This window comes from Musa acuminata, chromosome BXJ2-6 (genome assembly GCF_036884655.1).
Source record: "Musa acuminata AAA Group cultivar baxijiao chromosome BXJ2-6, Cavendish_Baxijiao_AAA, whole genome shotgun sequence".
Classification (NCBI taxonomy): domain Eukaryota; kingdom Viridiplantae; phylum Streptophyta; class Magnoliopsida; order Zingiberales; family Musaceae; genus Musa; species Musa acuminata.
Window position 1 is genome coordinate 7332169 of NC_088343.1, and position 14658 is coordinate 7346826.

The window sequence follows — 14658 nt, forward strand, 5'->3', positions numbered from 1 at the left end:
GACTTTTGTACCCTCAAGCTAGCTTGGATTACTGTATGCATCCCATGGTCACTATTGTCACTTAGGCAATCCTCTTTTACCGTAGTAGCAGGACATCATAGGAGGGAAGAGGAAAGATCCTGTGGGTCCCTGCCACTGTTTGTGTGCCATGGACAAGTGATGGATGGGTGGGCATAGCAACTGCTCCGGTATTATATGGGCATTATGTAGGAGAGAACATTGACATGGGGGGACACCAAGGTGGCAGTGTTCTCCTGTGACTCGATCAACAGCTAATGTTGACACTAATGTTCCCTATATATTCAAGAGAGGGATTGGATCACGGTGATGCATCATGAGCTCATGCCTTTGACGGAGCCATTTGGTGGATGGATGGTCGCGGCAGGGAATGGAGGCGCATGTCATGCAAGTAACAGCCGGAAGAGACACGATGCATGCATGTGACATGATGGGCATCCGACATGGGCCTGATGCTTCGCACCTCATCTGCAAATGGCTTCTTCTCGGTATTAATAGTACCGTGTACTGGACATGAAAGTTTCATACAAGCCTGAACTCATAGGTTGATTGTTACTGACACAAAGGACAGCACATAAAATTCGAGAGGTACTACTGCTTCGTGTTTGCAATTATTGCTCTCGCGAAAAGAAAAAGGGGGGGTTGTCCGTATGAAAGGCTCATGCGATGTTACAGTCAATCGCCTTACGCAATTGAAATGTCTGCAGAGACTCCCATGACATCAAATTTTCTTGGACGGGTCATGGAGTGGGCGAGAGGGCAAAGCAATTAGGATCTCATTTATGGCATCAGTTGCGTTGCATCCTGTCGTCATTTTCCACTCTGGTGGAGGCTATGAAGCCCCACCTCTTCTTCCTCCTTTGGCGGAGAAGATGAAAGAAGAAGAAGAAGGCTAAGCAATCACCCACAGCTTCTGCTGATGTCTCGGAGTCCTCGTGACGGAAGATTAAAGAAGCTGTGTGCTTTTACCCAACACTCTTCTCAGCGTTCCCCTGGCTGAATAAAGAAAGTAGTGACTTACCGTATGGATGTGGGCAAGCCTCATCAACCACCTTTGGCCTTCTCTCCTCTTGTTCCGATCTCAAAGCATTTTCCGAATACAAATATGGACTCGTCCCGTCCTTCATGCTGGTGAAGCAAAGGTGCCTTCAGGGCTGCTTCCCTTCGGTATCATGTGATCGATGCAGTTCTCGTGACACTTCTCCTCGTTGCCATATTCTATTCATTCGATATGGTGTCGCTACTCATGTAATCCTGAGCTGAAACAGGGTGGTGCATGTGTGTCCACGAGCAGCATGCAAACAGTCCAAAAGAAACACAGTGGGTTATGCGAACATGGAATACTCTGAAACTTGACCTAAGAATAAGCGAAAAATGAAGAGTCATGGGATATTGTATTAGAGTTTTTCCACCTGACAAGATGTATTTTAAATGGAGGGGGGATGCGCACTGTATATTTAGTCTTCATGGAGCCACGGCTGTGCAGATTAAAGAGGGTCTGCAATGGCCGGATGCTTAAAATATGAATGATTGCTGACGGGAACTGTTCGTGGAATTTGCAGAAGTTTGTCGCCTGCCAAAAGATACCATTCACATCAATCTGTTCATTGGCTGAAGGTCCAATTCATTGTCTCGATTTCGTCTTTACAGAGTACATACAATATATGAAAAAAGAGAGATCCATCTCCCTCTGCAATAATCATCTATCAGATCAAGATCCTTGTTTTGCTATCGTTTTTGAAAGTCCAAATCGATAGACGATATCAGGTTCATTCGTTTATATCTAAGACAGCAGAATCCATCTACTTCCAAGCTTCTGAGAAATCGATCAACCTGCTGTTGCCCCTCGAAGATGTGTGCTTTCACAGGAAGGACATTTACTATTGGACCGGACAATAAATGCATCGCCGGTTGGGTCCTTACCATGTCCTCTTTCTTGTTCCTATCCTGCAAATTATAAGTCCTACCTGTACTTGTCAACAACAATCGAAAAGCCACCAGTGTAACTATTTACTTTTCCGGGCGAGTCCTTGAAGAAAAAAGAATACTGCTCGTTTCAGCGGTAAACTTCATGAATGAGCAGTGAGGGGAAACAACATTGATCTGGGCTGGCCCTTGGAATCATACTGGACGAATGCAAGCTCATCCCAGCAGACAACACAGACGTCCTAGCTTGAAAGAGGCTTTTGGACTGAAGCCAGGAGAGAGAGAGAGAGAGACTGCAATAATGAACAGAACGATGCCAAGGACCACCACCACCACCACCACCACCACCAAAGTCACAGTTGCGGGCAGGACCGGAAGAGGGTGGATGGAAGCATACGATGAGCCGGTCCCATCCATGCATGGGCTCTCGAATTGAACCAGTGCTGCAGGATGGTAAGGCTGTGGTGGTTGCTGGGGCTCCTGTGAATCTGATCCCGACAAAGACGAAGACGTCCCGTCGGTGCGCCGGTGAGGGCCAAAGGTGCAAGGTGTTTTCAGTGTTGGCCATGGTGGGTTCTTCTTCCTGCCGCCTGCGTCCACAAATTGAACGCGTGATCCAGTAGACGTTTCGGGGTTAACAGCAACGTCATTGTCATTTCAAGATCAAAACCAAGTGTATTATATTTAAGGCGCACACTTGTACTTGGCACTTCACATCTCATTTCGATCCTATGCACGCTTCCTTCTTACTGCAACTCCAAATACCTACCTTGGCTCTCATTATAACTCTTCAAATCATATTGTTTTGACAAAGACCCAATTCGATTCTGTAATCTCTTCTATCAATAGTCAATGTGTTTATCGACTAAACTGATTGATATCTTCGAAAGCGAACACGAGTGTCGGCTCGAGTCACAACACGCTTCATATTGGGTTGGGTTCGGGCCGAGCGAACGTACCCAAAAGCTCGGGTCGGGTTGGGGTTTGATTTAGGGCCCGTTAACAGCCCTATACGCAATCGCGCCAATTCCGCGATTCTGATAGATGTTTGAGGGCAAATCAGTAATTTGGTCTTGCGTTGAGGCATTTATATTCCTTCCGCCCTACTCGCATCCTTTCGTCGAACCAAGGTTGCGGCATCGGCGGCATCGGCGGCGGTCTCCTCTTCCACTTCGTACCCCGCATAATACCTTATCCGGTTGCGAAGGTGATAATTCCTCGTCTTTATGATCCTCAAATCCGTTCGCATCGCTGATCTGATCTCTCTTCCGAAGGTTTTGGGTTCTCGCCGATTAGGTTTTTGGGTTTTTATCCGTTTCAATAAATGTTGAATGAGTATCTGATCTTGAATGTGAAGCTTGGTTTCGGTGGGCTCCTTTCTTTTAGGTTCACTTGTCCATTCGATGGTATCTTTTGGACGGGCGATCCAAGATGATCTTTCTGTGTTCATCTTTGATGGTCCTACATTTAATCGCTACTGGAGATGCTTCAAGCTACTTCAATTACTGTTCTATCTTGTGCATTGGATGGGTCATATGACTTTCTTGATTCATTATGTCAGTTCACATTCTCATTTTGTACCTCCACGAGTATAATCAGTATGCAGTGCTCTTTCTCGCATCTTCGCAGAATTGTTGCTTAAAAAGGAAAATTTGTTCTTCTCTCTCTCTCTCTCTCTCTCTCTCTCTCTCTCTCTCTCTCTCTATATATATATATATATATATATATATATATATATATATATGCGCGCGCGCTCCCTCTTTCATTGGTGTGGTTCATTTTATTGCGCCTCCTTGATATGGCCTTCGGAAAGTAATATTACTTAGTAATAATTGTTTTGAAGAGGGTTAGTGACCTATGGTGAGAACGTTGCGGTAAATGAGATTCCTTCCAAGTTTGTGGTTCTTGGTGCTTTGATGGGCTTCAAGAACTGATGTTCTTGTGCCATATATGTAACTGCCTCAACTTTGTTGCCGTATATGAGATCCTCGTCTGTGTGATTTCTTGATCTAAGTGAAATTGAAGCATATGGGGATGATATAAATGCTATTCTTATACTCAGTTCATTGTTACTATGGGTTTCTAGTTTCAGCCATTTGAAATGTGCAAGATTATAATATATTCATCAATCAAATAGCTGAAAATGGCATTTTCGTTAACGTATAGTCTTCTTTGAGGATCAACTCTTCAATGTGTAAAATGAAACCCACTATTTGGTTTTATTCCAGTTCAATCTTGGCCAAATAAGAGTGGATAGTTGGGATTTCATGTTTTACCTGATTGTATTGTATATTCTTGCGACTTTCATAAGTGTTCGAATCATGGATTCCCTTGGAAGTTATCCTCTTTTGTTTGACTGGGAACTGAAAGCATAGTGAAAGAACCTTATTATCCAAGTCACATGGTGTTTCTTTCCCATACAGATGAACGTAGAGAAGCTTATGAAGATGGCTGGTGCCGTTCGCACTGGTGGAAAGGGCAGTATGCGCAGGTTCATTGTTGTCATATATATATTTTTTGGAATGCGAGTACCTTGACTATTTGATTATCTGCAGTTATAAATAGAGGTTAAAATTCTTGTTAATGTACAATATGTGTTAGTATTATAGAGAGGTGTATTAGACACACTCAAGTGCCTTATATTGCTGGTTCCATTTTGATCAGGAAGAAGAAGGCAGTTCACAAGACTACAACAACTGATGACAAGAGACTTCAAAGCACTTTGAAAAGAATAGGCGTGAATACTATCCCTGCTATAGAAGAAGTCAACATTTTTAAGGATGACTTGGTTATTCAATTTGCCAACCCTAAAGGTAAAGCATATTATATTCATCAAACGAAACACTAAATTATTTTGCTAAATGACATATGGGTTGCCTTTTTTCCTCAGTGCAAGCTTCAATTGCAGCCAATACATGGGTTGTTAGTGGAACTCCTCAGACAAAGAGTATGCCACTTAATGAATGCTTCTTAGAGTAGCCTGGCTTTGATTGTTACAAGATGATACATGAGATCATGTTTTAGAATTTTATGTAATTATTATCTTTTTCTTGTATCCTTAGTTAAGTCAACTAACACGTATTTCTGGTGACAGAACTTCAAGACCTGCTACCTGGGATCATTAACCAACTTGGTAATCTAATTACTACTATGCACTAGCCTTTTTGGTCATTTAATGTTCTTATAGTTTGGACATTATGTTCTGCTTCCGCCACAACCTGTGTGTCGCTGAGGGTTTACCAATTTGCAACTGCAGTAAACTAGCTTTTGTTTCTTACCTTGCTCATTTTTTAGATTCATTTTGACTACATTTCACTGCTTCCCCAAGTATGGCTGATGGTTTCTTTATCCACTAGCTCACTGAATGTGGTTGTTTCTGCTGTTTTTGCAATTGTTTGTATGAATAAGCTAATTCAATGACTGAACTTGGAATTTAGAATCTTTAAGGATTTCATATTTGATAATTTTGTTTTATATAAACTTATGAAGATATTTTAATTTTTTTTCAGGGCCTGATAACTTAGAGAACCTGAAGAAGCTTGCAGAGCACCTACAGAAACAGGTGCCAAGCACAGGAGCTGCTGTGAAACAGGAGGATGATGACGATGATGTCCCTGAGCTGGTGCCTGGAGAGACATTTGAAGCTGCTGCTGATGAAAATCAAGCTTCATAGAGAAGATATGCTTTCAGACTATCTCTAAGACCATTCGTGGAATCGTTTCTCATTTCGGGTGATCTAGATGGGATGCTGATTCTATTATTCATGTTACATGGATCACTTGAAAAGCAAACGTTTTGTACTTTCTTTCAATAGAATGTCTTAGAGTAATGCTAGTCTCGTACTTCATGCATGAGATCCATTTGAACTTGATGAATTGCTCAAAGGCATAATCTACCTGTCGTACCAGCTTTTAATATTTTGTCAAGACTTGGTGAACCATTGAGCAAGATCCTGAAAATGATCTCAACAAAACTGGCTGTCCGTCTGTCTCATCAGCTATATATGCTGTTTGTGAGTTACAGAATTCTTCGGTTCATGGATCCTGATGTTTGCATCGAACATTCAGTCGATCAACTGTTGATGCATATGTTTAGTAGCTCTAGTTCATTGACATGGATTTCTGAGTTTTATTAGAGCACCTAGTGAAAGAAAAACGTAAATTACTGCTTAATCAACAATCTAGGCTTGTTTTTCTTGAATTTAGTTGTCTCGGTGCCTGTACGTGTGCTATGATAATGTGAACTAGTGTGTCACGCATCGAGAGAAGTTAACAAGTATGTGCAGTGGTTGTCATGTGTGCTGTTGTGGCTGTCTAATATCTCTTTGCTTTTCTGAAGTTACACCATTACAAAGATCGAAGGTTGGAATGTTGACATCTAGAGTGGGTATCATGAACGCTGCCGGAAGTGACCACTGCACCGTAGATAATTTTCCCGGAATGAGTCCTAAATATCTGATACACAACAGCTTGCTCAAATTTCTATTATAAAGTTGATGATGCAGCATCATCGGATGGCGAAGTCTTGCCACACATTCTTGGGTTTGGGCACTGGTGGGTGGGTTGGTTGTGGAGCTGCTTATGGTCTTTATGAGCTGCCGTGTTGTGATGGTTGTTCCTCCCATACTGTGCGTGCTTAGACTTTTCATCTGATATTACTCCCGTCATGGTAATCAACAAAGCATGGCCACAAGAATGTATGGTTTGAGCAATCACCGCTTTTCCTTTTGGGGATTCTCTCGTTGAATTGCTACATCATTTGTGTGTTCCTCGAGGACTCGTAGCTTGTTGTAAAGCTGAAACGACCGTCATTTCCCGGCCATTGCATGCCTTCATTATGTTGCTTTCTTGTGCGTTCGATTTGATTTTTTCTGGACGCAGTTCACCTACCCGTCTCTTTAAAGGCATCCTATCCTCTCTAAACATTTTCCTATAGTGATTTGATCCCCTGACAGGTACTCACCAAAACCGCTTGACATATTCTTGGTTTGGTGAACTCAGCGAGTATGTTGCACCGCATCGTCCGTCACTATCATCACAACTGGACGTGAATTTAATTTGAATGGAAGATGGACATTCTTTCTTTCCGGTGAGTGGTTGAACGGAAAATAATTTCTCACCTTTAATCATAATTTCCTATCGTTACTTTTTCGAATTGAACGGAAAATAAAAATATATAATTCTATAAAGGAAAGATTCAACAATTACTCAAAAGAAAATTCAATAATATCAGGCAGATGTACGAGTTTGAATGGAAGATGAGATTATTATCGAATGACAATAATTCGTGTTTCAATAGTATTGTCATTTGCTACACGTTCAAATCGATCTGGAAATGGAAATGGAAATGCGACTTCTGTGTCATTTCGGGCACTCTGAATCATTTGCAGAGACGAAACACAATAATCATCAACAAATTGATCCGATCAATCTAATATAATAATAACACGAGAACGAGAGATCCACATAGATCGAGATCGTTCATCTTACTTCGAATTGGGTCACGCACGAGTCCCACACTAATCTTACTTTAATCTATGGGAGCGTATAACGAGGAGTGGGTCATTGACATCCATAGAACAAAGTAATATAATTTAACGTTCTTGCCATATTTCAACCTTGGAATCCCAAGATTTGGTTCAAAGCCCAAAACAAGAGATTTGCTCGTCTCCGGTTATTATGCAAATCCTCCAGCCTTGCTGATATACGTACATAATAGATATACAAATCTGTCATGCTAAGCAGTGCATCATTTTTTATAGTTCCTATTTTGCCAACAAAATACTGTCAACTGCTCACCATATCTCAACACTAATCTACTTCTCATCGTAGACGAATCCAAACAACCGAACCCTTTCTTTTTTATAATAATAATAATAATAATAATAATAATAATATATTTTTGTTTTTGTTCACAGAACTGCCCGTCACGTTTGCAGTAATTGATAATAATAATAATAATAATAATAATTATTATTATTATTATAATTATTATTTATTATAAATATATGCCGAAAACAACCCGTTTCTCATGTCAGATCTCTTCGATTCCATCTTCTTCGTCAACGCCCTCCGCCTCCTCCCGTTCTTGCGTTCCGTTCTTGGTCTCCGCGGCAGCGGCGTGACTTTGTCCTGAGATGACGACGGGCGAGGCGGCGGTGGAGGCGTCTCCGCAGCGGAGCCTGGCTTCCTCGGACCACCTCCGGCACGTGGAGTCGATGACCCAGCTGCCATCCGGCGCCGGTCAGATCTTCCACCTCAACGCCGTCATCCTCGGCGAGCCCCTCGCGTCCGAGGAGAACGACCGCGTCTTCCCCTCCCACGACTTCTCCCGCCAGGCCCTTGTCTCCTCCCCCGAACAGGTGCGTGCGTTTCGTCTCCCTAAAACCCTTAACCCGGCCTCTTGTGAGCAAAATATTAGGTTTTGAGCTAAAAACCCGACCTCCGATGAAGATTCCGTTGCTCCCGGAAGAATATATGCTTTCCTGGTGGTGGAGATTAAACGATTTCGCAGTTTGAGCAAAGTTTGTTTCCTTCACCTAATTGTATGATTGTCATCATTGCATTTATTTCGTGGACTACTAGTATTGGAAAATGTACAAGAGGTCGGTGGAGGATCCTGCAGGATTCTGGTCGGAGATCGCTTCCCAGTTTTACTGGAGAGAGAAGTGGTATCCGGAGGTCTACAGTGAAAACATTGATGTGACCAAGGGGACCGTCAAGTTTGAGGTTGGTTGTGTAATCTTTCAGCTGGGTTTATTCATATTTATGGTATGTGCTGGGTTTATTCATATTTATGGTATGTCGAAGACGCTGACTTCTGTACTACTGTGGCGATCACAGTGGTTTAAAGGAGCCAGGACGAACATCTGTTACAATGCTGTGGATCAGAATGTTGAGGCAGGAAATGGTGGAAAAGTTGCTATCTATTGGGAAGGCAATGAACCAGGGGATGATGGGCAGTTGACTTATGCTGAACTCTTGGAGAAGGTTTGCCAGGTATGCCAGAAGCCATCCTAAGGTTGAATTTAATAGCCATTACTTTGTCTTGTTTAATTGATCAAGAGTGGTCTGTGTCAGCTCGCCAACTACTTGAAACATGTCGGGGTTCAGAAAGGAGATGCGGTGGTGATTTACCTCCCTATGCTGATGGAGTTGCCAATCACAATGTTAGCCTGTGCTCGTATCGGTGCAGTCCACTCGGTATTTTCCTAAGCTCATGAACTTCCTCTCAAGCTTTTTGGGGGCAAGATTAGTTTTAATATGTGAAATGGTCTGTTCAGGTTGTGTTTGCAGGCTTCTCAGCGGAGTCTCTTGCACAAAGAATTATCGACTGCAAACCTAAGGTTGTAATAACCTGCAATGCTGTGAAGAGAGGTTCCAAAGCCATCCATCTCAAAGAGATAGTTGACAGCGCCCTCATTGAATCTGTCAAAAATGGAGTCCCTGTAGGTATGTTGGTTCTTGTTACGAGCATCTTTAACATGTTATTGAATAATAATTGTCTATCATGGTAGTACACTAAACATTTGTGCCTCCTGTCTCATCTTTGATGAATTACATTCACATTTGACTTCTGTTCTTTTATGTCATTTAGTCCACTTCCAAATTGTTAATTTTATTTGGTTAAGCTAAATATGAAGAATCTTACATAGTACATATATGATCATGTTAACTAGCTTATGCACAGAGATAGATGGAGCACAACAGACTTACATGTCTGACTTTCTGTTGCTTGAACAGGCCTGTGCTTGACCTTTGAAAACCAGTCGGCAATGAAGAGAGAAGATACCAAGTGGACAGAAGGAAGAGATGTCTGGTGGCAGGTCAGTCTGCTGGTTTTCTCAGTACTGGCATATTACGGATATAACTTTTCAGTTATTCAGTTGTCACAAGACTTTCATTTTTTTGTTCACATCTTTTAATTTGCAATTGGTACATGAAACACAACTTTTTCCTTTCATATTGCAACAATCAGGATGTTGTCCCACAATTTCCAACCAAGTGTGCTGTAGAATGGGTTGATGCAGAAGATCCATTATTTCTCTTGTACACAAGTGGTAGCACTGGAAAACCAAAGGTTATGGAGCTTTCTTGTTTTATTTTTTTCAGCATTATTTTGTTGCCAAGTGCTGGGTACTTATGCCTTAATATCCAGGGTGTTCTGCATACAGCCGGGGGATATATGGTATATACTGCAACGACATTCAAATATGCATTTGACTATAAGCCATCAGATATATATTGGTATGCTAGTATTTTCGTGGTTAACCCATAGCATGTTTCTTAAGATCAGTTCCACACAAGTGTTCTGGACTGCCTTCACCTCTCTTATCCTACTGACCTCAGGTGTACTGCCGATTGTGGCTGGATCACAGGACACAGCTATGTTACATATGGCCCTCTTTTGAATGGAGCTACTGTTGTGGTATTTGAAGGGGTATTGCCTGTGATGCCATCATTTTCTTTTTCTTTTTAGTTTTAATGAAATTGTATTATGTATTTTTTATGACAACATTCAGAGTTTTGATTCATAAAATTTTATATTCTGGTTCCTTAGTTATATTTCTGATCTCCTGATAGACGATTGACCCTTCAGATCTTTTTCTCTCAACTATGTCAACACTATCTTTTGATCTTGTTACTACAATGGGAATATCTGCAGGCTCCAAACTACCCTGATAGTGGACGTTGTTGGGATATCGTTGATAAATATAAGGTTACAATCTTTTACACTGCTCCAACTTTGGTGCGTTCACTGATGCGTGAAGGAAATGAGGTAAAAGATCTTGGGATATTTCCTTGATCATCAACATAGTTTTTTGGCTTGTTTCATAGTCAATCGTTTCAAATCATGCTTGCTCCAAAATTATCTGCTTGGTTTCAGCATACCAATAATTGTATAAGATGGATCTGCTCAGTTAGATGCTATTTTCGTCGCATGGTGCATGTCTCTTATTCAAATCCTGAAATACATGGTGTACAAACTGCAAACTAAGTAGATTGTTGAGCATTTTGTTGGTACTCATCTGAACTTTCTCGCACAAGTTTTCCTTGTCAAATCATCTCACCTTATAAAATTCAGAAGAAAGTTTTGAGTCATAAACCATTGCATTCTACCTTGCATGTGTTGTAATATTCTCGCATACCTTATAAAGTTGCGTCACACAAGTCCTATCTTTAATCCACCCCCTCAAGGTATACTTTACTCTGACTCTGTTATCTAGATGATAAACAAAGTTAATAAATTATTCTTTTATACATTTTCTAACTTAGTGATATAGAAGCCAAAGACTGCATACGTTTAAAGATAAGGCTGCGTACATTGACCCTCCCGAGACCCCACATCGGCGAGAGCCTCGTGAACTGGGTATGCCTTTTTAGTGATATAAAAGCCAAAGACTGATGATCCACAGTCTTTTTAGTCAGATAAGATAATCACGAAAATTTATTGGCATGCCCTTTTGGTAGCTAACCTTGTCCAAAAAGTTGATTGAGACATACGTTGGCACCTATAGCATGAGTCAATGGAGTGTGTATTTGGGTGCACATGCGCTGGTGCGTATCTGACATGACACATTATGACTCATGCCAGTTGGCACAGCAGTCCTTGAGTTGTTGTTCAACCTATGAATAGCCAATTTTAATATCTGATTATTTACGTTTATTTACCCTTTTGGTGCTTTAATGCAGTATGTCACTCGTTACTCTCGGAAATCTCTCCGTGTTCTTGGTAGCGTAGGAGAGCCTATCAATCCTAGTGCATGGAGGTTCATTCCTGTCTCTTTGATCTAGGAGCTCTTTGCATCTTGTTTTTTGCATTTTAACAACTTCCTTATATATATTATATAAAACTTTTAGGTGGTTTTACAATGTTGTCGGGGATTCACGGTGCCCTATTTCAGATACCTGGTGGCAAACAGAGACCGGTGGCTTCATGGTAAGTAAACATCCCATCTTTCCATCCATGGATTTGGTAATGGCCAGTAGCCATTTTGGTATATATCTGGTTTTCTGTGGTAATATGAGTTCAATTCCTAGATGTGAAGTTTTCTGTTAATCTAATTCCTAGGTTTTAACTAACATAATGCATGTGCAGATTACACCTTTACCTGGTGCCTGGCCGCAGAAGCCGGGTTCTGCTACCTTTCCTTTCTTTGGTGTTCAAGTATGTAACAATCTAACTTGAAATAAAGGTTTTAGATGTGAAATATTTTGTTCTCAAATACTGTTAAGAGTGCTGCAGCCGGTTATAGTTGATGAGAAAGGGAACGAGATAGAAGGTGAATGTAGCGGATATCTTTGCATCAAGAGGTCATGGCCTGGGGCATTCCGCACACTGTATGGTGATCATGAGAGATATGAAACAACATATTTTAAACCATTTGCTGGTTATTATTTTACTGGTGATGGATGCAGCAGGTAACTTTCTTTCGAGCATCAATTGGTCCAAAATCACTCTTTCAGGTCTTAATAGATATTATAAAACTTGGTTTTGATGATCACAGTGTTCTTGTTAATTACATTGATATTTCAGGGACAAGGATGGTTACTATTGGCTCACTGGGAGAGTTGATGATGTCATCAATGTCAGGTACTTTGAAATTACTACATGCTTACTGTATACATTTGGATAGAGTTTCATTATGTTGCACTTGAATTCTTTTCAGTGGACATCGTATTGGCACTGCAGAAGTAGAATCTGCTCTTGTTTCACATCCCCAGTGTGCTGAGGCTGCTGTAGTTGGTGTTGAACATGAGGTACAATGCAAAACCTATCTTCTGCTGGCTGCACCATCATAAGCATCAACCAGTTGTCAACCTTGATAGTTATACCAAAACCTATCTTGTTGTCAGATTAAAGGACAGGGCATTTATGCTTTTGTCACTTTAGTGGAGGGTGTTCCTTACAGTGAAGAGCTACGGAAAAGCCTCATTTTGATTGTCCGAAACCAGGTGTGCTTCTTGTAAAGTTATCATTATAAAGTTATTTAATCCACCCAACATCACAAATAAACTGGCCTGTCACTTGTAGATGTTTTGCTGGATTTGTTTTCGTGTCCCATGTTCTGTGGTAGCTTCAAGTCTCTGGCTGTATGCTTACGATATCATGTTGAATACTGTTTTGAACCTACTGCCAGTTTATGCCTCAGTTTTACGAAACATGAATCTCTATAAACTTAATATGCAAATCTGCATGAGTGGGAAAAGGGTGGCAGGGTGCAGTGCAATGTACATCTGTACCATGCATGTCAAATGCATGATTCATCTGGCAATAGATGTCTAGGTTAAGTTTGTAAAGGATGCAGTCATAGCTTGCAATTGCTGAACCCTTGTTTCAGATACAGTGACATAGATATAGAAGCATAGGGATGAGAAAAGAGACATGGATTGATTAGGACTTGGAATCATGTGGGATTATATGGTTCAGAATTGTATATGTAGTTGAAGCGTGGCTCTTTTATTCTTCTTAATCAGTTTTTTCAACAAGTGATGGTGCAGAAGTAAGTTTATTTCTAAGATTGTTGTATTCGAGTAGAAGCATGATTCTTTTATTTTGCTTATTCAGTTTTTTCAACAATTGATGGTGCAGAATTAATTTTATTTCTGGATTTTTTTACCTATTGTTAGATTTTTTTTTTGGGTTTAATTTGTAGTACCGTGCCATTTTTATATAATATTTTTCACCTATATTCTGGAAGTTAAACACCATCTTGGAAATTGAATTCTTAACCCCAATAGAAGGATTTCTTTTTTGTGTCAATTTAATGTCTTAAGTTCAAGTTGTCTAAATCAAAAGGAATGAGGCTACAACAAATCACTTTTCTTTTCCTGCAGAAAGCTACATGTTTCTTGTAAATTAATTGTCAATTTAAACTAATTGAGAATTTTGATCTCATATAATAATTTGGCTTCTTGGTCTAGTTCAGATTCTCAATCTAAAATGTATTGACTCCAATGTTCAAGTGATCAATAAAGATTGCCTATCTTATTAGCATCGAACTAGAAGATTGTGTTTATAGATCAGACTAATGTTCAGAAGTGAGTGCTTTCCTTGCTTGAACTTTTCTGTTGCATAGAAAATATGAATGTGCAATGTCACCTTGGTAGCGCAATTTTGCATCAGTACGATATATCATGGTCTTGACACAAATATGAGTAAGCTTATTTGGCAATGCACTAACTTCAAAGATTCCTCGTTTGTCAGATTGGTGCATTTGCTGCCCCTGACAAAATCCACTGGGCACCTGGACTTCCAAAGACAAGGAGTGGAAAGATCATGAGGAGGATCCTACGAAAAATTGCATCCAGGCAGCTAGATGAACTTGGTGATACCAGTACACTTGCCGACCCAAGTGTTGTGGACCAGCTAATTGAGCTACGTGATTGCTAGTACAAGATTATGAGATTCGTCCATTTCCTTGACTCTTGACACATTTCTTTGAGGTCTAATACGATTGCAGAAACAGAATACTCGAGTTACTCGTGCCTAGTTTTCGTTCCCTGCCAGGGGAAAATCAACATAGCGCTTGTGTAATAAGCACAATAAGTGTGTGAGAGCATTGTCAGTAAGTCTTTTTGTGGTGAATGCTTCAGTAGCTTAGCCAAATGCTACTTCAGTTATGCTCTTGTCATGACATTATCTATTTGAATCTTTTGCTACATCAATAAAAGTGAGGCTCAGCCGACATGCAGTTGTGTTATATTACAAAGA

The 14658-nt window shown here is 40.6% G+C and overlaps 2 protein-coding genes across 2 annotated transcripts; both read left to right on the plus strand.

Annotated features, from left to right (window-relative positions):
• Positions 1–3042: 3042 nt before the first annotated feature.
• On the plus strand, positions 3043–5778 carry LOC135614544 (nascent polypeptide-associated complex subunit beta-like). The gene is made up of 6 exons (XM_065112030.1): positions 3043–3151; positions 4368–4435; positions 4609–4757; positions 4835–4891; positions 5039–5077; positions 5454–5778. The coding sequence occupies exons 2-6, from the start codon at positions 4368–4370 to the stop codon at positions 5615–5617; spliced, it is 477 nt and encodes a 158-aa protein (XP_064968102.1). The 5' UTR covers positions 3043–3151; the 3' UTR covers positions 5618–5778.
• A 2192-nt stretch (positions 5779–7970) lies between these two features.
• On the plus strand, positions 7971–14647 carry LOC103987283 (acetyl-coenzyme A synthetase, chloroplastic/glyoxysomal). Its single transcript, XM_009405543.3, has 18 exons — positions 7971–8305; positions 8529–8672; positions 8787–8942; positions 9024–9146; positions 9227–9395; positions 9687–9769; positions 9922–10023; positions 10102–10190; positions 10293–10383; positions 10609–10722; positions 11637–11713; positions 11805–11883; positions 12043–12111; positions 12190–12365; positions 12481–12537; positions 12614–12704; positions 12801–12899; positions 14152–14647. Exons 1-18 carry the CDS (start codon positions 8081–8083, stop codon positions 14335–14337), a joined length of 2130 nt encoding a protein of 709 aa, XP_009403818.2. The 5' UTR covers positions 7971–8080; the 3' UTR covers positions 14338–14647.
• Positions 14648–14658: the final 11 nt, after the last annotated feature.